Source organism: Nuphar pumila, chromosome 12 (assembly GCF_984573655.1).
Source record: "Nuphar pumila chromosome 12, dmNupPumi1.hap1.1, whole genome shotgun sequence".
In the NCBI taxonomy this organism is placed as follows: Eukaryota; Viridiplantae; Streptophyta; class Magnoliopsida; order Nymphaeales; family Nymphaeaceae; genus Nuphar; species Nuphar pumila.
In genome coordinates, this window is record NC_143260.1 from 104,246,539 (window position 1) to 104,272,780 (window position 26,242).

General features: G+C 39.0%; 1 protein-coding gene across 5 annotated transcripts in view; it reads left to right on the forward strand.

Annotated features, from left to right (window-relative positions):
• LOC149821428 (guanylyl cyclase 1-like) overlaps nucleotides 1-26,242 on the forward strand; it is a 145,338-nt gene that overhangs the window by 68,147 nt on the left and 50,949 nt on the right. For all 5 annotated transcript variants that reach the window (XM_089982472.1, XM_089982473.1, XM_089982470.1 and 2 more), the window contains one exon: nucleotides 17,689-17,761. In XM_089982472.1, the coding sequence (XP_089838598.1) occupies nucleotides 17,689-17,761 (73 nt within the window). The remainder of the gene's footprint in view (nucleotides 1-17,688; nucleotides 17,762-26,242) is intronic.

A 26,242-nucleotide genomic window follows, 5' to 3' on the forward strand; every position in this document is an offset into this window, starting at 1 on the left:
ACATCTTCAAGAGAGGGGGAAGTGAAGGCGGACAAAAGAGAAGACCGGATTTGTTCGAATTCGGGTCTAAGCCCATTCAAAAAGTTGAAAATTCAATCTTTTCCAATTGTTTATGGCGAAGCTCTATGGCTTCTCCATCCACTTGGGTTCGAGCATAACAAACTCGTTCCAAATAAAAGAGAGTTCGGCAAAATACTCCCTTATAGTCATATCCCCTTGATGAAGAGTTAGCTCCCTCTTTTGGAGATAGTACTTATGGGACAAGTCCCTAGAGGTGTACATCTTCTCAAGGTATTCCCACGCTTGAGAAGCCTTCTTAAACTTGATAATATTGGCGTTAATTCTTGTTTCTACAGATGAGAAAATTCATGAGAGGATTTTAAAATTCTTCATCTCCCATTCTTCATGCTTTTTGGTGTAGTCTTCAAGAGCCTTGGCTCTTTCTTCGCCTTCAAGGATTTTTATTTCTCCTTTCTCCATCAAGGTTATCTTTGGCTCCGGTTCGGGAATCAAGCCTTGGACATAGCCCCAAAGCCCTTTCCCTTTAATATGAGCCTCCATGTTTCCTGCCCAAACGTGATAGTTGGACCCATTGAGTTTGAAGTCGAAAGAAAAATGAGTCTTTTTCACCCATTAGAGAGGAGAGATGATGAAAAAGAATTCGTACCACAAAGGATTTTTAGACCTTTCTTGGTAAAAGAGTCTTCTAAAATATTGGGTGAACAAGCGAATCCACTTCAATCACAAAAAAATTGAAGGCACGCTTTTCGAGACACCAAAAAAAGTGAGAATCCACACTATCTTTCTTTCTCCAACCTTGCTTTGATACCATGTAAAAGTATGTCTAACAAGATACTATGATCAAGACCTTATATTTTTTATAATAAACTCGACACACATGCACAATAAGAACTCTTAGAACACTTGTGCACAAAGGCACAACCCACTAAATCTCACAAATGCACAAAGGCATAAAAATATTAGAAAAACTTTATTGAGCACTTGGGCTTTGACTCAAAGCCATGAAGAAACAAGGAGGGGAATACCCCTTTTTATGGAGGAGTGGAAGCCTTGGAGGGGCTCCACTTCTAGTCGTTGGAGCCCCTCCAATGGTGGAAAGGGCCCAACGACTAGATTGTGTGCCCCTCCAAGGTGTACACCACCTATTACAATAAAAGAAAAAAAGAAAAGAAAAGAGAAATAAATAAAAAGAAAATAATTACAAACATATTTGAAAAACGAATGTGTAAAAAGACTAAACTACCCCTATGACTATTACAAGAAATAAATATATATAGTTTATATATATAGGTACATGTACATATATATGAAATATATATGTGCATGTATCTTCATATATATATATATAAACTATATATATAATTACATTGATTTGATATTACAATTTAACAACCTCATGAGAATGGGTTATCCGACTTATGTCCTAATTCAAAAACCTCTTATGTTTCAACTGCCGATGGCACGTCTTTATAAGTCAAAAGTTTTGGAACTTTAAGTTTTTCCAAAAATTTCTTTGTGCCAAATGTGAGAGTGGTACCTGAACTAAATTTAAATCTTCTTTCTTTTTCTCAAATATATGATCATGAATGTGAAATCTCCTTCTCAACTAAGGGTTGCTCTATACAGGATATCCGGTCCGGGAAGCAGATTGAGCAAGGCCATAGGAGGGAAGATCGCTATTACATGAGCGACTTGAAACTTCCCACAAACTCTTTTTGTAACTATGTCCAAGATAAAAGTATTGAAACTTGGCACCAAAGACTTGGACATCCAAGTTTCTCAAAAATGTACTATTTTTCTTTCGGAAAGAAATTTTGTAATGAGAAACATTTTGTTTGCAAGAACTGTATATTTGAAAAAATGAAATCTACTCCTTTTCCAAATAGAACTTTTGTGTCCAAAAGACCATTTGAGTTAGTTCATTCGGATGTTTGGGGCCCTTCGTCGGTCATATCGAAAGGTGGATACTCCTATTATGTTACCTTCATTAATGACTTTACTAGATATGTATGGATTTATTTTTTTAACTTAAAATCCGATGTCTTTGCCTTTTTTAAGAAATTTCATATGATTGTCAAAAATCAGTTTTTAAGTATTATCACTATACTTAGATCCGATTCGGGCGGAGAGTACTTATCAAATGAATTTCAAAATTATTTAGAAACAAATGGAATTTGCCATAAAAAATAATGTCCTAGAACTCCTCAACAAAATGGTCTAGCCGAAAGAAAACAGACACATTTTGGAAACTACTAGGACACTTCTTATTTCTAAAGAAATTCCAAAAAGCTATTGGGCCGAAGCCGCTTTAACATCAACTTGATAAATAGAATGATATCTTCATCCTTACAAAATACATCTCCATATGAAAAACTATTTGAAAAAACACACGATTTTAATTGATTAAGAATTTTTTGGTGCAAATGTTTTGTTCTTTCACATAAAAGAGATAAATTATCTCCAAAGGCTATTGAATGTGTATTCTTAGGTTATGGAGAAAATAAAAAAATGATTTAGATGCTTCGGCCTCAAAAGTAACAAATTGTATGTTTCTAAAGATCTAACCTTCTTAGAAAATGAAAATGGGTTTGAGAAAACTAAAAATATTGATGAAAGCGAATATGCTTTCTTGTTTGATCTTCTTCCTCATGAAGAAGTGACTCCTTAAGAAGAGGTGATTTCTAATGATAATGTATTAAATGACCAAGAGGACATTCCTCTTAACAATGTTGAAAACGAGAATGAGAATGATGTCATTGATAATAGACCAATTCAAACCTATCTTCGGCATGGTCAACAAGTTTCCATAAATGCTTTGGAAAAATACTCCCAAGGTTCAAACATAGAAGAAACTTCTTTGAGAAGATCTGGTCGAGTCTCCAATCCTCCTAATAGGTTTGTTTCATATGAGTCTCTAACACCAAAATATAGGTCATGCCTAATTGCGTTACACTCATTCCATGAACCATCTCACTATAATGAAGCAAAAAATATTCCCCAGTGGGTCGAAGCCATGAACTTAGAGCTTAGTGGCCTCGAAAAGGTAAAAACTTGGAAAATAACCTCATTTCACTGGAAAGAAATCTATTAGATGTAGATGGGTCTTTAAAGTCAAAACTAAGAGCGATGGGTCATTAGAACGCTACAAAGACTGGCTGATAGCAAAAGGATACGTTCAAGAATACGATATTGACTATGAGGAAACTTTCGCTCCTGTAGCTAGAATGACTAGTGTTAGGACTCTTATTGTTGTTGCTTCTATTAAAAAATGACCTATTTATCAATTAGATGTTAAGAATGCATTCTTAAATGGAGAGCTAAATGAAGAGGTTTACATGGATCATCTGCCAGGAGTATGTATTGGTAATAATAAAATTCTTAAACTTAACAAAGCTTTATATGGATTAAAACAAGCCCCAAAGGCTTGGCATGATAAATTTAGTAACGTAATGACAAGTTTAAATTTTCGCTCATGTTATACTGACACTGCTTTGTTTGTGAAAAGTGCAGGGTCTTCAATAGTTATTCTCCTGCTTTATGTTGATGATATGATCATCAATGGAAGTGATGAGCAGGAAATTAATGATATTAAGAAGGTTTTGAAAGAAAATTTTGACATGTCTAATCTTGGTTTCTTAAGATATTTTTTAGGTATTGAAGTGGCGTACTCTCCCAGAGGGTACATTCTCTCTCAGATAAAACTCACAGCTGGCATTTGTTTAAAGTCTAGCATCACAGATGACAAAAAGACAGAAACCCCTGAAGTTATCAATGCAAAGTTGAGGTTGGAAGATGGAACTCTTCTTGAAGATCCAACTCCCTATCGCCAACTTGTTGGGTCTCTGACATACTTATCAATCACTCGGCCAGACACAACTCATGTAGTTCACTCAGTCAGTCAGTTTCAATATGCACCTACAACAATGCACATGAGTGCAGTCTTAAGAATTATTAGATATATTAAAAATACTATAACTAAGAGAGTTTTTCTTTCCTCATCTTCATCACTTGATCTAATTGCTTATACTGATACTGATTGGGATGGAAATCCCAATGATAGAGTCTCAACTACTAGTTTCTGTGTATTCTTAGGTGACTATGATTTCCTGAAGATGCAAGAAGCAGCACAAAGTATCATTATCTTCAACGAAAACTGAATATCGTGCAATGGCCACTACAACCATGGAGCTTGTGTGGCTTCAGAGTCTCCTCAATGATACGAGCATAATCATCTCTACACCTTCGAAGATGTGTTGTGACAATAAAAGCGCAATTTATATCGCAAGCAACCACACCTTCCATGAGCGTACTAAACACATAAGATGAATTATAGCATTGTCGTACGTTACATCCGAGTACCAGTTGGCGGGCTTCTTCACCAAAGCTCTTGCTGCTCCTCGATTCTTCTTTCTTCTCAACAAGCTTTCGGTCATGTCCCCGTAAAGCTTGAGGGAGGGTGTTAAAATACATGTATTCATATATATATATATATATATATATATATACTAATTTATATCCAATCATACCCGATAATGGGTATTTCTGTAATTCTGCCCAATAGGGGCATTTTAGCCTTTTTTATTTTCCTTTATTTTTATTTTCTTTATTGCAAATGCAATTAATGCATAAGCATTGGGGGTCCCAACTAAGAGTCGTTGGACCCCCAACGACTCCTTATTGTCCCCCCCCCCCCCCCAATGCCCTCTCTCACTCTCTCTCTTTTGCTTATAAATAGAGGGGTAAACCCCTTTGTAATGTGTGGCTTTTTCAAGCCTCTTTTGCTTTATAAGATCCTTCTTTTTAGTAAGCTCGTGTTGGCTTTGTATTTTGTCCATTATGGACTTGTTCTTTACATCTTGTTTGTGAATGTCCATTGTAGGACATTGTATTTATTTTCGCTTATTTCATTACATAGACGGCGAAGAAACCTTTCCACTAGTCGCTAGAATGACCACCGTAAGAACTTTAATAGCCCTGTCCTCTAAAGAAATGTCATATCTTTCAAATGGATGTCAAGAATGCATTTCTCAATGGAAGTCTAGCCGAAAAAGTCTATATGGAACCACCTCCTGGCATTGAAGTTCCTCAAGGAAAAGCTCTTCGGTTACATAAGGCCTTATATGGTCTTAAATAAGCCCCAAAGGCTTGGTATGATAAATTCAGTAAGGTTATACTTGATTTTGGCTTTCAATTTTGTCTTACTGATACAACTTTGTTTATTAAGAAATCTAATGTAAGGATATCATTCTTCTTCTCTACGTGGACGACATGATCATCAGAGGAAGTGATAAATAGGGAGTTGACAATATCAAAAAATTTCTCAAAACCAACTTTGAAATGAATGATTTAGGTTTAAATTTTTTTTTTTTTTGGTATTGAAATAACTTATTCTCCTAGAGGTTATTTACTAACTAAATCTAAATTTGCTCTTGATATTATTGACAGGTCAGGAATCACAGATGACAAACATGTTGATACCCCTGAAGTTGTGAACATCAAAATGAAAATTGACGATGGAGAACCTCTTGAGAACCCAACACCTTATAGACAACTTGTTAGGGCGTTGTCTTACCTCTCCATCACAAGACCTGACGTTGCACATGTTGTTCACACAACAAGTCAATTTCAGCATGCCTCCACCTCTGTTCATATGAGAGCTGTGTTACGCATTATTAGATATATTAAAACTTTCATTTTTAGATGACTATTTTTGTCGGCTTCTTTCACATTAGAATTAACTGTTTATATTGATGCAGATTGGGGAGGTGATTCAAATAATCAACGCTCAACTACTGGATTGTGTGTGTTTCTTAGAGAGTCATTGATCTCGTGGAAGTGTAAGAAGCAACATAAGGTTTCTCTTTCGTCTACTGAAGCCGAGTATAGAGCCATGACTACTACCACCATGGAAGTGGTCTGATTGAGACGACTACTCCATGATATGGGTGTTACAAGTACAAGTGCATCACGATTATGTTGTGACAATAAAAGTTTCATTTACATTGCCAGCAATCGGGCATTCCACGAATGAACCAAGCATATCGAAATGGACTGCCACTATGTACGTGAGGAATTTCTACAAGGCACCATTGATCTTCCCTATGTCTCCTCAGAACTTCAACTGGCAGATTTCTTCACCAAACCGCTTGCTACTCGATTTCACTTTCTCTTGGACAAACTTTCGGTTGTTCAACCGTAAGTTTGAGGAGGAGTGTTAAAAATTGTAATCTCATAGATAATCTCATATGCAAATATCCCATAATATATAATCTTTTTTTCAGATTAGTTACAATAGCATAGGTTAGTTAGGTTTTTACTTTTTAGTTTATTTTTCATTTTTTGGACATAATATAGACCTTTTGCTTTTTGACTAAGTCAAAAAACAAAAGCTGTGAGAGTCGTTGGACACTCCAACGACTCTCCTTTGCCCTCTCTTTTGTGTATATATATATATATATATATATATATGGGGAGCTATGTCACAGGGATTCGGCTAGCAGGGTGTCGCACCCGCGTCGACGCGGGTGCGGTCAACCCGACCTTGGGTGCGTTGACCGCACCTAGGGTCATTTCGGTTCATTTTTGGATTTTTTTTTTAAATTTCCCTATGAAATGGGATGCGGAATTTAAAAAAAAAATCTTGGGGGGGGGGGGGGGGGGGCGCTGCCCCCTTATAACCCCCCGCCAGGGGCGGCCCCCCCTGGACCGCTGACTGCGCAACGGGACCCGCGCCGGGGGGGAACCCCCGGACCCCCCTTCTATATATATATATATATATATATTACATTTTTGCCCCTGCCGCACCCCCCAAGATTTTTTTTTTAAAATTCCGCAGCCCATTTCATAGGGTAATTTAAAAAAAAAAATCCAAAAATGAGAGAGAATCGTTTACGATGGTTTGGACATATTCGGCGAAGGCCTAATGATGCTCCAGTTAGAAGGATGGAGAAATGGGAAAATATATTAGTTAAAAGAGGTTGGGGTAGGCCTAGGAAGACTTGGATGGAGATGATAGGAAAGGATATGAATGCTTTGAACCTCACCGAGGACATGGCATTGGATAGAAATGATTGGAGGAGAAGGATTCATGTGGAAGACCCAAAATGATTTTCTTTGTTGGTTTATATCGCCGACCCCAATTGTTTTGGGATGAAAGCATAGTTGTTGTTGTTGTTTGTTGTACATTTTTGCCCTTGCCGCAACCCCTCACCCAAGGTTTTTGAAAGTGCCGCACCCCGGCACCCGCACCCGCAAGAGTTACTCCATTGTATTTTATCTAGTGTACATGGGTTTTGTCCCACTTAAATGAAATCAATTCCTCACTTTTCATTTGGAATCTCTCTTTTGAGTATTGTGTGTGTGAACCCTAGTGGTTCTTAAGTGTTTGCCTTGTGTGTGAACCTTTATGGTTTTTGAGAGAGTTTATTCGTGAGGAAGCATTTGAAGTTTATTTGAGGATTCCATTTTCTTACACTATGAAGCAAGGAGGACCTAACTTGCTCAAATTCCGGTCGGAGACCATAAAGAAAAGAGAAAAGATTTTCTCTTTTTACTTGAGATCTTCTCATTTCAATAGTCGAACCTTCTCATTTTGATTCTAACATAACTAGTTCATCTCAAATAGGAGATAAAATACCATAAAAGTCTCTTACACTTTTATCTCCTTGTTGGGTATTACGTACTTTATCTTGAAGATAATATATCCTAGCCATATCTTTTTGGATGAAGGTACTCTTTAAAAAAAATTCATGCATCGCGTGCTTTTTTAAACTTGATGATGTTGGTGGTAATTTTAAACTCCATGGTATTCATGAACCATGTGAGAATTTGAGCATTGCTAGTTTTTCAATCCTCCAATTTGTTTTGATATTCTTGCAAAGCTTTCTCATTTTTTTCTTCGGATAAAGCTTTGACTTGATCTCCTTCTCTTGTCAATTTGAGTTGAGATTCATTAGTTGTACCACTAACAAAACCCCGTAGCTTTTTACCTTTGATGTGATTCTCTGTTGCCGTTGCCCACATTAAATAATTGTTTTCATTGAGCTTGTAGGAGATGACGGAGGCCGAATCTCTTTCTCCCATAATGAAGAATTCTTGAGTAGAAGGATTGGATGAGGACTAAGGATTGAAGAGCACCACCATACGTAGGATAATCCCAAGATAGCTTTCACTACTTCAAGATCCAAGCTCTGATACCATGTAATGAAACAAAAATTTCATGAGAGTGAGAGGGATCTATTCCATCATTCATGTCACAAACAACATTATGCTGTCAACTGAGTTACTGTTGATTGGATTCCAACAACTATCTCATTATTGGATGATTCAAATAACTCATGTCTTCCCTCAAAAAAGAAAAAAATAATAAAAAACCAAATGTCATCCGAACAGAACCTAAGTGGTTTATATTTTCTCATTATGATTATTTTGTGGTTGATATTTTTTAACATGCCTATTTGTTCTCATAGGTTCTTTATCACTTGAAAGTTGAAACTGTCAAATATGTATTTGTTAAGTATCCATTTGAATGCATAGCCCAACACAATAACACTTCTATATAGCCATTGAATATGTTGGGCTCTTGTCCTCAACTTTGAGTTAATGGGAATCATCTTCATTGAGCTTCGTATTGGATTGCAGTTGTCATTGATGTTTTCTAGAGTAGTTTTGCACTAAGTCTTGGTGGAGCTTATAATCAAATGTTAAATTCTCACCATATTGAACTAAATGAAGTTTAGAGAAAAGAGGAAAAATGAAGTTTAGCATTTATGAGTCTTGTTAAAATTAGTCAACTGAATTCTTTTTTATTCTTAAAAGTGTCTTTTTGATATTTCATTCATAATAAGGGACCCATATGTAATTTCCTCTTGAGACTAACTTCCTCTATTTAAACTAGAGGAGAGTAGCCCTAATGGATTGGAACATTAGTTTCTCTCTCTCTCTCTCTCTCTCTCTCTCTCTCTCTCTCTCTCTCGGTTCCTGCGTATTCAACATGGTATCAGAGCAGGTCTCCCTTCTGGGATGACGCTGCTGATGACGATCACGGTGATCCTGTTGCTGATCACGGATCGTGAAGGAGGATCAGATATATTGAATCGTGAACTGCTCGTGGATTCTGAAGACGTTGCAGTCGCTGATCGTGGAAAAGCCTCTAAAATCGTGTGCTTGTGGCTTGAAGACGTTGCTGCTGGTGGTTGTAGATCGTGAAGAAGGATCGGATGTGTGGATCGTGAACTGCTCGTGGATTCTGAAGACGTTGCAGTCGCTGATCGTGGAGAAGCTTCTAAAATCGTGTGCTTGTGGCTTGAAGACGATGTGTTGCTGATCGTGGAGCAGCTGATGCAGATCGTAGATCATGTTTGATTATCGTGAAGCATAAGAAGAAGATATTTCAGATCTAAAGACATCGTCTAGATCGTTGAAGTCGTCTACTGCCAGATATGGAAATTGTTTGAAGACCCAACAAGGAGATCACGTGAAGGTTGAAGTCGTGTGAAGACGTTGATCTAGAATTAGGTTTGACGTCAAGTCTGGAAGGAAGTTGTGCAGAGACTTCAAGGTGTTTCTGTAAAGGCCATTAACTGTCGTTGATCTACGAAGTGTGAAGCAAATCTTTAGTGTCGTCTCTGGTGGTGTCGTGGTATGCTGCCTGTCGTAGTTGTGATATGCAGCCTATAGTAGTTTCTTGTTAAGGTGGATGTGATAGATTGGATCTGAATAGTCGTTGTGTTAGAGTCGGTGGACGTGAATCTCAGAGTTTATCTGTGAAATTAAAACTAGATATAGTCAGTTTTATAGCTGGTTGTGAATCAGATCTGGATTTTCAGCAAATTGTGTGTGCGTGTGGTTATACCTGAGTTTTCGAATCAAGCCCATCATTTTATCTTATGGCTCAAGGGGCTAAATCAGGTGAAAATTATTCCAATGACTCTATAACTCTTAGTAGGGCTGAATATGACGAGCTCCTTGCCTTATGTTCATCCACTTCGAAGCCTCCTGTTGCGAAGGTTTCTGGCTCGACAGGTGATGGTCTTTCTGGCCAAGGTGGTAGGTGGATCATTGATTCAGGAGCATTCAGACACATGTGTGGAAATTCGTGTAACTTTTTAAATTTAAAACCTGTCTCAGATAAAAAAAGGTCAGTCCTTGCTGATGGCAGCTCTTCCCCAATTGTAGGGCAGGGGAACATGTCTATTTCCCCTACCCTTCAATTATCAAATGTTCTTCATGCTCCTTCTTTTCCACAGAATCTATTATCTGTCAATCGAATGACAAAAGAGCTGAATTGTAGGGTAATTTTTTATCCTATGGGTTGCACTTTTCAGGACTTGCTGACGGGGAAGAGGATCGGTTGTAAAACCCGCTAAAAAAAAAAAATTGGACCCTGGCCGGGTCGGGTCCGGACCCGACCCGGGCCCCTCTTCATTAGGGTTTCATAACCCGACACAGAGGGAGGATTTGTTAAAACAAATCCTCTCCCCTGTGCGCCGCGCCCTGCCCACACCGCTCCATCCTCCTCGACAAAATAAGGAAACCCCTTGAGGGTTTCCCCGATTGTCGCCTCTCCTGAGTCTTTAAGAGAAGAGCATGAGGGGAGGGGAGGCACACCTCCCTTCTCTCCTCCTCCTCCTCCTCCTCTCCTCCCGACGCTGCTGCCTCTTCCCTATCGCCGCCACCGACGACCTCGCAAGGGAGCCGACACCGATGGCGGCGCCCCCCCCCCCCCCCCCCCATTCCAGGTACGCCCTCTATCTCAGTCTCCTCCTCCCTCTTCTCCTCCTTCCCTCCCCCTTCTCTGTCAACTCGCCGGGACGCCGGCAGGCGGCGCACGGCCCCTGCCGCGCCCTCCCACCTCCCTCCGTGCCCATCGGAGATCCGACAGGGGGCCTATAGGGCCCCTATCGTCCCCTTCCCTCTTTTGGGGTGCGCCGGCAGGGGCCAATGGCCCCTGCGGACCCCCTTCTCTTCCCCGTGGGAGATCGGGGCGACCGACAGGAGGTCGGTCGTCCTCCTGTCACCCTCCTCTCTTACCTTTCAGCAGGGGCCATCGGCCCTTGCCCCTCTTCTTTTAAAACCCAGCAGGGGCCGATGGCCCCTGCCCTTTCTCTCCATGAACGACAGGGGCCATTGGCCCCTGGCTCCTCTTTTGAAGCCGCAGGGGGGCTTTGCCCCTGCACTCCCCTCTCTCTGCTCATTTTTTGGCAGGGCCCATCGGCCCCTGCCATTCCTCTTTTTGGTAGGGGCCTATGGCCCCTGCCCTTCCTTTCAAGCCAGCAAGAGCCTTCGGCTCTTGCCTCCCTTTTCGAAAACCCAGCAGGGGCCGATGGCCCCTGCCCCTCTTTAAATATCCAGCAGGGGCCGATGGCCCCTGCACCTGTTTCCTTTGCCGGCATGGGTCATTGGACCCTACCCCGCTTTGTTTCAAGTCGACAGGAACCGTTGATCCCTGCCTTGTTTTGCAGAGAAGCCGAAACCCCAGTCCTTTATTGCCGTTTTCCCTATTAATTTAAATGCATACTAATAACGTACCTTTGCAGCTTACGCAACAGGTTCCGTTCGTGCTCTGTGGCCCGACCCTCGCATTATCCTCACACATAGGCGTACGCAACTACACAACATTTTGAGGTAGGGTAAAGTCGCACAAAGAGCAATTGATGAACGTATTTAAGTTGAAATGATTAAGATGCCATGCTAGATATGCTTAGAGTTATATTGCTTCTGCATTGCGTATTATCATGTTTGTATGCTCATGGGTCGAGGTACAATTTCATTCTTCGATTATTATTTTGCATAGTTGCTTATGAGTTTGAGGTGTGGTTTCGTACTTCGTGCAATACCTATGCTCTCATTTGCTTGCATATATTTTTGCCTGCACGTTTCCTTTGAGTGAGGTACGACTTCGTGTCTCATTTATTACTTATGACCTTATGTGTTTGCCTATCTAAGTGGTCAATGTATGGTGTTGGTACCTCGTGTATTACTTATGTGCTTTTCCCTCGATGTGCGGCATCGCAAGTCGAGAGTTGTTTGTTGACATGTTATAACCTGCACATGCTCACACTCATGGTAAATATTTACTTACATAAATGTAGTCTTGTGCCTATCCTGTTATCACTTGTTTTCAAAACACTAGAAGTTGCACTTGTGCACTATAGTTCTTTTAAAGAGGATTTCCTTCTGCAAACCCAGGGCTCTTCAAAATACACAACTTTTGCAAAGTTAAGTTTTAAGTCATGTCGGATTTCGAAGTCACATATAGGCCCTCCCAGGTCCACACACTTGGGAGAAATATTTTATAACCCCGATTCGAGTTGCGACCCAATTCGAATAACCCCGATCAGGGGCATGAGCCTATGGATGAGTGGGGTTCTGTTGAAGGACCCATTCTTTATTTGTCAATATAGTGTCGCATGTCGATACTAAGATAAATTTTGGATGCAAGATTGATAGTGATGTGCCTTGCGTGAATGACTTAATGTGGCATTATGGCTTTTAAGGATGAATTGTGTCAAATGAGCACTCCTTTATTCTTTGGATCGTTATGAAGTTGTGTTGGGTGTTCCTTTTGAGAAGCCTACACACCTCCCTAGTTCAGTATAGCGTACTTTTAGACATGCACAACATGTTAAGTACTTTGTTGATCAGACGAGAGATCCGAGATGACCTTGCATCATGAAATATGAAAAATGTTGCTGAAGTGAATTCAAGACTTATCTTGCCAGGCTGTGTAGTATTAATTCTTTTGCAGATGATATCTGTTGGGGTTTCTTTTGTGGAACCATATCCCTTTCATCGTAGTTGTACTTATGACATGTACGACCGTACTTTTTGACAAGTACGTCTTCTTACGTTGCGATGATTGGATGAGTAGGTTGTGGCAACCTCGATGGGTGCAAATAACAAAATGTTGTGATCACCTAAATAAGTGATGTTTTTGCCTTCACCGGCAAGATACTCGAGTTTGGTCGAAAGACCAGAGTATGTAGAATGAGTCTTCAGTTAACTACCCCTGATGTACTCATTCGAATCGCTGACTCCTGTCAGGAGAGAGGACAGGAAGGTACAAAACTTTGATGGACAGGTCATTAATGGCAGTTACGAGCAAAAAACTCGTCTTCCCCAGTCATCGGAGTTAGGGGAATGGGACTACCATAATTATCCTAGGTGGTAGCTCTCCATGTTTGGGATGCATCCATTGTTTATACTGCTTTGGGGATTTCTCTCTTGGTCACCGACCGTCCCCTTAGGTGCGGACTCAGTCAGCTATCCGGGTTATCATAAAATACATAGCATAATAAACCCCCGGATCAGTCTAGGTTGTTTCTAGAGTCGTGCCTTGTGCGTACCCGCTTGGCCAGTTAATATCGAAACATAATTTAAATCCGATCACAATGTGTTCAGTTATGCACGTATGAAAGTTATAGGGTACAACAGGTTCAATACTTATGGAATTATGTGTGTGGTTGATGAAGCATTGTATTTTGCTAGTTAACTTTCTTGTGCAGTGCTTTGCTTGTAATAGTTAGCCTACTTGTGCCAGTAAAATGCTTGTAATAATTTTAGCATTGTGTTCATGATAGTTGCTCTGTGAATCTGTTGAAATTAAATTGCTATATAATTGTCTGTCTACTTGACATATTAAATTATTCTGCTTAATTATGTTCAATATTGTCATGTCTGTGCACCTACCAGTTTTTAGCGAAACTGACTCATTTTATGGGCAGGTAATGGATAGGTAATACAGTCTGCGATGGCACGATGGCGTGATGAGGTCAAGATAGAGCTCTTTCCCTGACGTTTCGCTCCTGAGGACATGTTGGTAAATTTGGTATAAAGTGTGTTTCAAAATTTCTCTGTTATTAAACCGTGAGTTAATAAAACTGTTTTGGTAAGCTTCTTCTTGGTTTCAACAAACGAATTCTCAATTATTGAAACTCCATTTCTAAACCATTTGATTTCAATGGTTGTGCGGGATTTAACAAAGGAAAGTTTACGCTGTAATGCGCTCAAGGTCCATTGACTTGTGGTTTTAAAAATATCATTTTCCGCTGAAGTATTATTTAAACTCTGATTATTGTATGATTTCAAAGCTTTCTAAACTATTTTAAAAGTTACAAGTCCTGGATTTTTGGGGAGTTACATCGGTGGCGGCTATGAGGAAGGTGGTGTGTATTATCTACATCAACCAGTGGGTTCTGTCTATTCTGTTGTTACTTCTTCCTCAAGTCCTTTATTGTGGCATCATCGTCTGGGTCATCTTCCAGTGCCAAAACTTCGTCGAGTCATTCCTCATATACCTCCTTCAGTTTCTTTTCAATGCGAAACATGTCAATTGGGAAAACATTGCCGAAGCTCTTTTCCCTCTAGTCAAAGTCCGTCGAGTCAAAGATTGATTGATCTTTTTCATGTCTTTGTATGGGGTCCGAGTAGGATTCCTAGTAGGACTCAATGTCGTTATTATTTGGTCATTGTCGATGACTTCTCAAGGTTATCATGGGTGTTCCTGTTAAAATATCGGTCTCAAGGCCCTGTCATTCTTAAATCTTTGATTGATGAAATAAAAACTCAATTTGATGTGTGTGTTAGAATTGTTCGCACTGATAATGCTCTTGAGTTCAAATCCAAAGACTTATTTCAATTCTATTCCGCTAAAAAGATTCAACCTCAATTTACATGTCCTCATACATCCCAACAAAATGGTGTGGCTGAGAGGAAACATAGACAAATTCTCAATGTCGCTCGGTGCCTAATGATTCAATCCAATATGCCTGCATCATACTGGGGAGATGCAGTTTTGACTGCTGGTTTTCTTATAAACCGCATGCCTTCAAGTTCTGTAGAAGACCAGATTCCAATCTAAATTCTCCATCCAAAGGTTTCTCTCTTTCCTATCCCCCCTAAAGTTTTTGGATGTATGTGCTTTGTGCATAAGCTGGGTCCTGAACGAGATAAACTTGCTTCAGAGTCTATTAAATATGTTTTCCTTGGGTATCCTAAGAATAAAAAAGGATATCGTTGCTATGACCCTATATCCTATAAAGAGTATGTCAGTGCGGATGTTACCTTCTTTGAGTCTATTCCATATTTCTCGAGTACTACAAGGTTACAGGAGAGTCAGGGTGATGTCTTTCTTCTGCCAATTCCTCCTTTTCCTTTAAAGTCGTTCACTCCACAACCTTTGGCTCTATCCTCTGGTGAGTCTCGCTACAGAAACCCTCCTATAGTATATACTCACAGGTTACCACCTACCTCCTTGCCCCCATTATCTCCTTCTCCTGAGGTAAGTATCTTTGAGCATACTGAAGTTTCTGCTCTTGATGATGATCTTCCTATTGCTCTGCGCAAAGGGAAAAGACAGTGCACCTTTCATCCCATTTCTCAGTTTGTTTCTGAAGTTAATCTTGGGGCATCTATGAAGAATTTTATCTCGGCTCTGTCTGCCTCTTCTGTTTCGCTTCATCACAGTCAGGCTCTATTCGACCCCAAATGGATGCAGACTATGTGGGATGAGATGGATGCCCTATGCTCTAGGGGCACTTGAGACTTGGTTGATCCTCCTACTGATGCAGATATTGTTGGCTGCAAATGGGTATATACCATTAAATATAATTCGGATGGGTCAATTGAATGGTACAAAGCCCGGTTGGTTGCAAAAGGCTATACTCAGACTTATGGTGTTGACTTTTTTGAAACTTTTTCTCTAGTCGCTCGTCTTGGCACTATTCGTCTCGTTCTCTCTGTTGCAGTGCACTATGGATGGCCCTTGTCTCAGTTGGATGTCAAAAATGCCTTTTTGTATGGGGATTTACATGAAACAGTCTATATGCAACAACCCCCAGGCTTTGAGGTTCAGGGGGAGTGTCAGAAAGTGTGCAAGTTGAAGAAGGCTATTTATGGCCTGAAGCAAAGCCCTCGGGCATGCTTTCAAAAATTATTTGAGGTAATGTCGGATTTTGGATTTGTCAGGTCAGCCTTAGACCACTCCTTGTTTATCAAGAAAACTAGTTCTGGAATTGTGGTTATGGTGGTATATGTCGATGACATCATATTAACAGGAAGTGGTGCCCAAGATATTTCTGCAACAAAGGATCATCTTCAGAAACATTTTGTTATTAAAGATCTTGGTTCCCTCCGATATTTTTTGGGTATTGAGGCTGCAAGAAATAAAGAGGGCTTAGTTTTGTCATAAAGAAAGTATGTGTTGGACTTATTAAAAGAGACTGAAATGCTAGGAGCGAAGCCAGCTAACATTCCGATGGATCCCAAAACTCATATGTTCGATGAGAAGTCTGAAGATGTGTATAGTACTAGTTTTAGATCCTTGGTGGGTAAGTTGTTATATGTGACTGTTACTAGACCTGGCATTTCATTAGCCGTGAGTAAAATTAGTCAATTCATGGATAAACCTACCAAAGTTCACTGGGATGCAACTATGATGGTTCTCAGGTACTTAAAGTCATCTCCTGGTAAAGGACTGTTGTTTAAACAAAATCCTTCCTTGGACGTTGTTGCTTACACTGACGCAAATTATGCGGGGTCTATCGAAGATAGAAAGTCAACAACTGGATTCTGTGTTTTTGTGGGAGGAAATCTCGTTACCTGGAGGATTAAGAAACAAACTGTTGTAGCCAGGTCGAGTGTTGAATCAGAATACCGAGCTATGGCTCAGACCGTAGCTGAGATCATGTGGGTAAAATCAGTTTTGACCGAACTTCAGGTGAAAGTATCCTTACCTATGTTAATGGTGTGTGACAATAGGGCTACTACATATATTGCCAATAACCCAGTTTTTCATGAAAGGACTAAACATATTGAAGTTGACTGTCACTATGTGTGTGACTTGGTTCAGGCTGGTTATATTTGCACCGATCATGTATCTTCCGAAGATCAAGTTGCTGATGTCTTTACCAAGGCCCTTGCGAGGCCTAGTTTCTCCCATTGTTGTGACAAGATGAGCATGATCGATATCTATGCTCCAACTTGAGGGAGAGCGTTAAGATTAGTCAACTGAATTCTTTTTTATTCTTAAAAGTGTCTTTTTGATATTTCATTCATAATAAGGGACCCATATGTAATTTCCTCTTGAGACTAACTTCCTCTATTTAAACTAGAGGAGAGTAGCCCTAATGGATTGGAACATTAGTTTCTCTCTCTCTCTCTCTCTCTCTCTCTGCCTCGGTTCGTGCGTATTCAACAAGTCTTAAACAGAATTAATATATTTGAGCTATTGAATAGTGTACCCAAGAAATACAAGAGGCTGGTATTAAAGAAGTGCATAAATTTTAGCTTTAAATTTCTGAGCACCCATTATCATATACAATAAGGCTGCATCTTCCTTTTGCCAAAGACTTTTGTTAGCTTAAGGCTGTGATTTGTTTGTTGTCTGCTTACAATCACATTATGTAGATTTTGCTTATTATGACTATTTTTTTTTCTTGCACCATTTTCTTTCATTTAACTAGAATTCAGTTCCTACTTGGGTTCTTTCTCTAGATAAGAATAGTTTCATCGATTTTGTTCCACTATACAAGCGAACCTTTTCATGTTTCCTTTTGTAATATTTATTGATCATCTGTTAAGTGAAAAAATTTGAGAATATTTCTCTGGTCTTTTGATGAAACCAGTCACTGTTTGATGTATGCAACCCTTATTTCTTTTTCCTCGTAGGTCATTACATTGTGATATGTGGCTATGACATGGAGACAGATGAGTTTGAGATCCGAGATCCAGCTAGCTCAAGGTATTTATTTCTTTGTGCACATGTTTCCTACGTATAGGAAATATATTTATTCATTTTGCACAATCTTACAATGTAAATTACATTTTCCTGCACACATTTAACTGTACTAGCTGTATCCACTTCTATGTCTAATTGAGCATGAAAATATGAATTTTAATAATCTATTTCATTTAGCGGTAGGACTGAAGAAATTAAAGTCCTTTGTCCAATTTCTGTAAGTTGCATGGTGTGCATATTTGACATGTACTCTTGTTTCAGTCAAGAAAATCCCTGATATGTTTACTTGAATTTTTCTACCTATTAGGTGAGGGATATTCTTTATTCCCTACGGCTTTATTGTTTGTAAAAGAATGCATGTGTTTCGTGTAGTTGGACAAACTTGCTACTCTGCATTTCACAGACAGGGGCCACTGATTTGGTGTCCTCCTTTTCCCTTCCTATGGGTGGTTGATATGCGTTCCAAATATGGGGTTTGGCCTTCTTTTAGCCAGACAGAATAAGTCTGCCAAAATAGAGCCAGATTTGGAACATGTGGTCTAGTGATATCTCTTTTTTCTGTATTTGTTCTTGATGTCTGCCTAAAGTGGCATTTTACTCATTTCCTTGTCATCTTTTAGGGGCAACTTCTGTCCTATGTCACAAGGATACTTCAAGTTAAGGCTTTTTTGTGTCATTTCACATGCTATTCTTAATGGAGAACTGCACAAAATGGTGTTTCCCATGTCCTCTTGGGCATGTCCTTGTGACATAGCCTCTGTCATCATTTTCCATTTGGTATTGGAGCAGAAGGTTTTTATGTCTTCATGTTCATGCAACAGTTTGGAGATTATGCCATGGTTGATCAAATCATGCCTCACTTTTTATGTCTTCATGTTCATGCAACAGTTTGGATATTATGCCATAGTTGATCAAATCATGCCTCACTTGTGGCATTGCCCACTTTGTTTGTTCCACCTGATTCGGTCATCTGGAGTTCAGTCGATTCGACATTTCTTTTCTGTGTTGTGCTTTCCAGCAACACCTTATAAGCTATAGTAGTATTGATCATTGCCAGACCATTTTTTTTAATTCCTCTTCCTCCATGCATCCATACTTGTTGGATTTGAGTTGGGATAAGCAGGTTTTCTGTAATCAACATTTGCGTCATACAGTCCAAGCTGATCCTTCGGTTCCCATTCACTGGTCAGATACATCATCAAAATGGGTCAAAGGGCAGATATGAACAGGCTCTAGCATAATGGGTTTTCTTCATAAGCTTTAAAATGTGTTTGATATTTCTTTGTTGTAGTAATATAACAGACAAACTCTTGCCATTGTGCTTCCATGCCCTTTTCATCATGTGGCTTTTTTGCATTTATGATAGATACATTTTTGGATATTGATGCTGTAAAGAAACCCACACAATCTCACAAGGAGAATCACACTAACAACTCACAAGTAAAATATAATATGTTTCACATTAACAAAGTGCTTAGAAAAATATACCTATTACAATGGGGAAGATCCCTTTATATAGACAAAAGAGAAGACACAATAATAAGACAAAAGAAGACTAGTTGGGCTGTCCCAAGTCATATTTGTTAAAATGTATACTCAAAAACATTATTGTAAGTATAAATATATATACTTATATACATAGAGATACGTATACATATATTATATGTATACGTATCTCTATATATAAGTATATATATTTATATATTTTTTCCCTTTTTCTCTTTTACCCAAAAGGGTATTCCTGTCTTTTTGCATTTTGCGCATATTCCATTTGGAATATGTTGTATTTCTTCTTTCATTTTTTTTGTAATTCTTTATTTTTTTATTTTTTCCTTTTTTCCTTTTTGCTTTACAAAAAGGTGCATTGGGGGTCCCCCCAAGAGAGTCGTTGGGGGGGCCCCAACGGTCACAATTGTGACCGTTGGGGGCTCCCCAACGACTCCTTTGGGGAGCCCCCTTTTGCACCCCTTTGCTCTTATAAATAGGGGTGTTCCCCCTTGTTGTAAAATAAGCTTGAGAGTCTCAAGCATTTGTTCCTTTTATAAAATACATGCATTGTTGTATGTTTATTATTTTTACGCTTTTTGCGTATTTTGTTCAAGTGTTCTGAGAGTGCTTTCGTGCACTTATTTTATAAAGTATTTATGCTTGTATGCGTATTGTCTCTTCATAGACAATTTCACATGGTATCAGAGCTCGGTTGGTGATTGAGGATAGTGGGATTCTCCTTTTTTCGAGTGCCTCGAAAACCGTGCCTTCGGATCCTTAGAAGTTGAAGTGGTGGATCTTGCTTCTCAAATATTTTAGAAGGGTCTTGTGCAAGCTAGAAGTTGAAGCATTGTGTTGGTACGCCCTTTTCTCCTTTTCTTTACTCCTTAATGGGTGAAAAAGAGTCTCACTTCGCTCTTGGCTTCAAGTTAAATGGGTCCAACTATCATATTTGGGCCGGGAACATGGAGGCTCACATAAAAGGTAAAGGATTATGTGCAAGGCACAATTCCGGAACCGGAACCCAAAATAACCATAATAGACGAAAGTGAAATCAAGATTCTTGAGGGAGAGGAAAGGATCAAAGCTCTTGAAGAATACTCCAAGAAGCACGACGAATGGGAAATGAAGAACTTCAAAATTCTTTCTTGGTTCTTCGCATCCGTTGAAACAAAGATTAATGCCAATATTATCAAATTCAAAAGTGCATCGGAAGCTTGGCATTATCTCGAGAAAATGTACACATCAAGAGATCTATCCCATGAGTATTACCTTCAAAAGAAGGCCCTCTCCCTTACTCAAGGTGAAATGTCTATTAGGGAATATTTTGCCGACCTCTCCTCCATTTGGGATGAGCTTTCCATGCTTGAACCAAAATGGAGTGGGGAGGCAATTGAACTCCGCCACAAGCAACTTGAAGAAGATCGGTTCTTCAATTTTTTGAATGGGTTAAGACCGGAATTTGAGCAAATAAGGTCATCACTTCTATCCTCATTTACACCTTCTTCTCTTGAAGATGTTCTCACCAAATTAAGTGGTGAGGAGACTCGTATGAGTTTATGTAAACAAGGATCAAATGTTCTTGCGGTTCCTTGTAATTATGAAGAAAACAATGAGGTCAATGTTGTATCAAGACCCGGAAATAATGTAAAGACTTATCGTCCTCCTCATTTCAAATCACAAAATCAAGAAGGTGATGGTGGACAAAGAGGAAAGAGAGACTATAGCAAGATTATTTGTCATTTTTGTAAAGAACCGGGGCATATCAAGCCCATATGTCCCAAATGGAAGAAGCTTTTCGCCATGGCTACCACCGATGTACCACAAAAGGAAGAGGCATCATCAAGTGGGTCACTCTCTTTAAATCAAATAGTGGAAGCCCTTCAACCTCTCCTCAAGGGAGCTACCTCCGGTGCCGCCGTGTCTACTTCTTCCTTTCCAGGTAAAGTCTCTTGGCTTTTGGACTCAGGTGCATCTTTTCATATGTCCCCAAACATGTTTTCGCTTTCCGACTATTCAAAAAATGTTTCTCCATCCTTTGTTTCCACTGCGGATGAAACCTCTCTTGAAATTAAAGGGAGAGGTAATTTTGAAACTCAAGATTTTTCCATTCCAAAAATTAGATTCATACCTAAACTAAACTTAAACCTTCTCTGTTTCTCAACTCTCGGACCATGGTTGCGATATTAAATTTTCGTGTGATAAATGTTTAATACAGGATCGCCGGTCCGGGAAATTGATTGGGGAAGGCTTTAGAAAAGGAGACTTATACTATATGGAATCTCTTCAAGTTCCAAAATCTTTTTGTAATGTTGCCCGAAACAAAGATATAAATATGTGGCACAAAAGACTTGGTCATCCTAATATCACCAAGTTATCTTATTTACATTTTGCGAAGGACCTATGTAAAAGTTCATTTTCTTGTAATGATTGTATTCTCAGAAAAATGCAAAGTTTACCTTTTGAGCAAAGAACTACGTTCTCATCTAAAACCTTTGAAATTGTTCATTCCGATGTTTGGGGACCCGCACATGTTGTCTCAAAAGGAGGTTTTTCTTATTATGTCATTTTTGTGGACGATTTCTCCAGATATTCATGGATCTATTTTCTTAAGTTCAAACATGAAGTTTTTTCGTGTTTTAAAACCTTCCATTCAATGATCAAGAATCAATTCAACAGCAATATAAAGATTTTTAGAAGTGATTCTGGAGGAGAATATCTCTCCAACCAATTTAAAGTATATCTTGAGGATCACAGAATTATTCACCAAAGATCTTGTCCTAAAACCCCTCAACAGAATGGGTTGGCCGAAAGAAAACATAGGCACATCATTGATACCAATAGAACCCTTCTTATTTCCCAAAACATTCCTAAAAATTTTTGGGTTGAAGCAGCTCTTGCTTCTGTTTATCTGATAAATCGCTTACCATCTAGGATATTAGGGAAAATATCCCCTTTTGAGATTTTATATAAGCTTGAACCAAATTATAATAGGTTACGAGTCTTCGGGTGTAAGTGTCTTATACTTACGGATAAAAATGACAAGCTCTCTCCCAAAGCTATCCTCTGCGCCTTTCTTGGATATTCTGAAACTCAAAAAGGGTTTCGTTGTTATGATCTTGGAGATGATAAGTTATATGTCTCTAGAAATGTAACTTTTTTGGAAAATGAAAGTGGATTTGAAAAAAATGTTTCTCAACAAGAAAATTTTGATTACTCCTTTTTGACTTATTGTCTAATAATGATGATATATCTAGTGATGATGATGTATCTGTTAAAATGTATCATTCAACCTTTGTAATATTATATATATTTTATATATATAAAGGATAATACGTATTCATATATTGTATATATGCATATGTATTATCCTAATTATATATATAAAATATATATTTCTCTATTTATAGGCATAGGGGTAGTTTAGACATTTCACAGTTTTACGCATATTCCATTCGGAATATGTTTGTAATTTAATTTTATATTTTCTTTTTTTATTTTTCTCCTTTTTTTTGGGTTTGCGCCACCTAGGGAGGCTCCCCAAAGAGTCGTTGGGGAGCCCCCAACGGTCACAAATGTGACCGTTGGGGGCTCCCAACGACTCCTTTGGGAGGCCCCTTTGTGGCTCCTCTCTTGTGTTATAAATAGGGGTCTCCCCCTTGTATTTCTTTACTCCTTGTAGGAGCTTATGCTCCATTGTATAGGGTTTTTACCCTCTTCTTCCTTTTTCCTCAATAATATTCAACTTATGACTTTAAGTCATATTTACCCCTTTTATGGGTTTATGTATTAGCACATGATGTGCTTGTGTTCCATTGAGTGGGTATATTCGCACTTTGTGTGCATGTGTATGGGTTCATTATTGAACCTAATGTATTCAAAGTCACTTTCTAACAGTATCATCAAACCATGATGAGGAAATTGATGGTGATGTTGAAGAACATAACCCACTCAATGAACAAGTAAACAGAATTTCAAGTGATCCAATAACCTACTCACGTAGAAACCAAGGCACCTTTAGAAGTGCTATTGATCAATATAGTGAACTTGTTCCTGCTCTCGATCACCGAAGATCTGAGAGGAATAGGAGACCTCCAACTCGTTTTGTCGCTTTTGATTCCTTTTCACCCCGATATAGGGCTTGTCTTAGTGCCATTCATTCTTATTTTGAACCAAGAAATTTTGAAGCTAAAAAATGTATAGAATGGCAAGAAGCTATGCAAAATGAACTTAATGCTCTTAAAAAGGCTGAAACTTGGGATTTCCAAACTCTACCCATAGGAAAGAAAACTATAGGTTGTCGATGGGTTTTTAAAGTCAAGACTAAGAGCGACGGATCTTTGTAAAGGTACAAAGCTCGCTTAGTCGCAAAAGGATATGGGCAAGAATATGGAATTGATTATGAAGAAACCTTTGCTCCTGTAGCTCGAATGGTTACAGTTAGATGTCTTATTACTATTGCATCTATTAAAAATTGGAACATTTTTCAAATGGATGTGAAAAATGCTTTTTTAAATGGTGATCTTAACGAAGAAGTTTACATGGATGCCCCACCAGGCATGAAGATTCCTAAAGACAAAGTGTTTCGCCTTCGCAAGGCCCTCTATGGCTTAAAACAGGCCCCCAAAGCTTGGTATGACAGGTTTACAAGTGTAATGATGGAAAATGGTTTTTCTCATGTTATACTGATACTGCTCTATTTACTAGAAAATCTAACGCAGGAATTGTGATTTTATTACTCTATGTTGATGACATGCTAATTACAGGTGATGATGTTCAAGGAGTCAAGGGTATTAAGTCCGTCTTGACTTCAAAATTTGAGATGTCAGACTTGGGTTTTCTGACATACTTTCTTGGAATTGAGGTTGCCTATTCGCAACGTGGTTATTTTCTATCTCAGTCTAAACTTGCTTGTGAGATTATTGACAGATCAGGAATTTCTGATGACAAAGTATGCGAGACTCCTGAAGTCGTGGGATCAAAAATGAAGATTGACGACGGAGTTCCTATAACTGATCCTACTCCTTACAAGCAGTTGGTAGGTTCTTTAATGTACCTTAGCATTACTCGACCTGATTTGTTTCATGCTATACACATCGCCAGCCAGTTTCAGCACGCTCCTACAACCGTTCATATGAGTATTGTCCTTCGCATCATCAGATATTTGAAGGGAACAATAAGCAAGGGAGTATTTGTATCCTCTTCCTCTGAATTAAAATTACTTGCTTATACTGACTCAGATTGGGGAGGTGACCCTAGTAACCGTCACTCCACCACTGGCTTTTGTGTTTTCTTAGGTGAGTCCTTGATCTCATGGCGATGTAAAAAGCAACATAAGGTCTCTCTGTCATCCACCAAATTCGAATATAGAGTCATGCATCCACTACCATGGAAATTGTATGGATTCGACGCCTTTTGGAAGATATGGGAGTGCTTATCAGAGAACCAACAAAGTTGTGTTGTGACAATAAAAGTGCAATCTATATTGCCAAAAACCATACCTTTCACGAGCGAACAAAGCATATAGAGATGGACTGTCATTATGTCAGGGAAGAATACTTGAAGAAGGTCATTGATTTACCATACGTGACGTTTGAGTATCAACTTGCGGACTTCTTCACAAAAGCTCTTTCTTCGCCCAGATTTCATTTTCTTCTTGACAAACTTGCGGTTATCACACCGTAAGTTTGAGGGGGGGTGTTAAAATGTATACTCAAAAACATTATTGTAAGTATAAATATATATACTTATATACATAGAGATACGTATACATATATTATATGTATACGTATCTCTATATATAAGTATATATATTTATATATTTTTTCCCTTTTTCTCTTTTACCCAAAAAGGGTATTCCTGTCTTTTTACATTTTGCGCATATTCCATTTGGAATATGCTGTATTTCTTCTTTCATTTTTTTTGTAATTCTTTATTTTTTTATTTTTTCCTTTTTGCTTTACAAAAAGGTGCATTGGGGGTCCCCCCAATAGAGTCGTTGGGGGCTCCCCAACGACTCCTTTGGGGAGCCCCCTTTTGCACCCCTTTGCTCTTGTATAAATAGGGGTGTTCCCCCTTGTTGTAAAATAAGCTTGAGAGTCTCAAGCATTTGCTCCTTTTATAAAATACATGCATTGTTGCATGTTTATTATTTTTACGCTTTTTGCGTATTTTGTTCAAGTGTTGTGAGAGTGCTTTCGTGCACTTCTTTTATAAAGTATTTATGCTTGTATGCGTATTGTCTCTTCATAGACAATTTCACAATATTGACTATAAAAAATTAAAAAACAAAAAAAATAATAATAAACGAAAATATAAAGTCAGCCCTTAATGTGATGACCCCTATTACAATGAAAAATAACTGAAATACCTCTGATGGGTATTTCAGTTTACATATACAAAAAGAGTACAATCTCTTAACACCCCTCCTCAAACTCATGATGCAACAACCGAGAGTTTGCCAAGGAGGAAGTAAAATCTAGGCGACTGAAGCGCTTTGGTGAAGAAGTGTAAGAACCACAAATTTCACACTAAACTTAAAGAATAATGTGGATTTGGGCCTGGGATCCGTTATTGGATCCAAAAAGAAAAATGTGCATATTTGAGTATTTTAGTAATACTATATAAATAAATAAGTAATAATAATATTTAAAAAAAAAAAAAACCATTGTTGGACTCAAGTGGATCCACTGCTATTCACGCGACCCGGATCCAAACTGCAATCGGATCCGGCATCGCAGGTCGTGGGTCGGACCCGGATCCGACCCACACCCTGTTAAATTAAAAGAGGGGCTAATAAGGGGGGGCAACCCGATATGGGTTGCCCGATAAAATGCTTTTGAGGGGAAACCCTCTCCCCTGCGATAACGAGTGTTAGGGTTCAGCCGAACCCTAACACCTAAGATGGTGGGAGGTGGGGAAGCACCCCGCAGCCGCCGGGCTTCCTTCCTTTTTGGAAGGTCACCCACCTACAAAGGGGGACCCGAACCCTTTCTT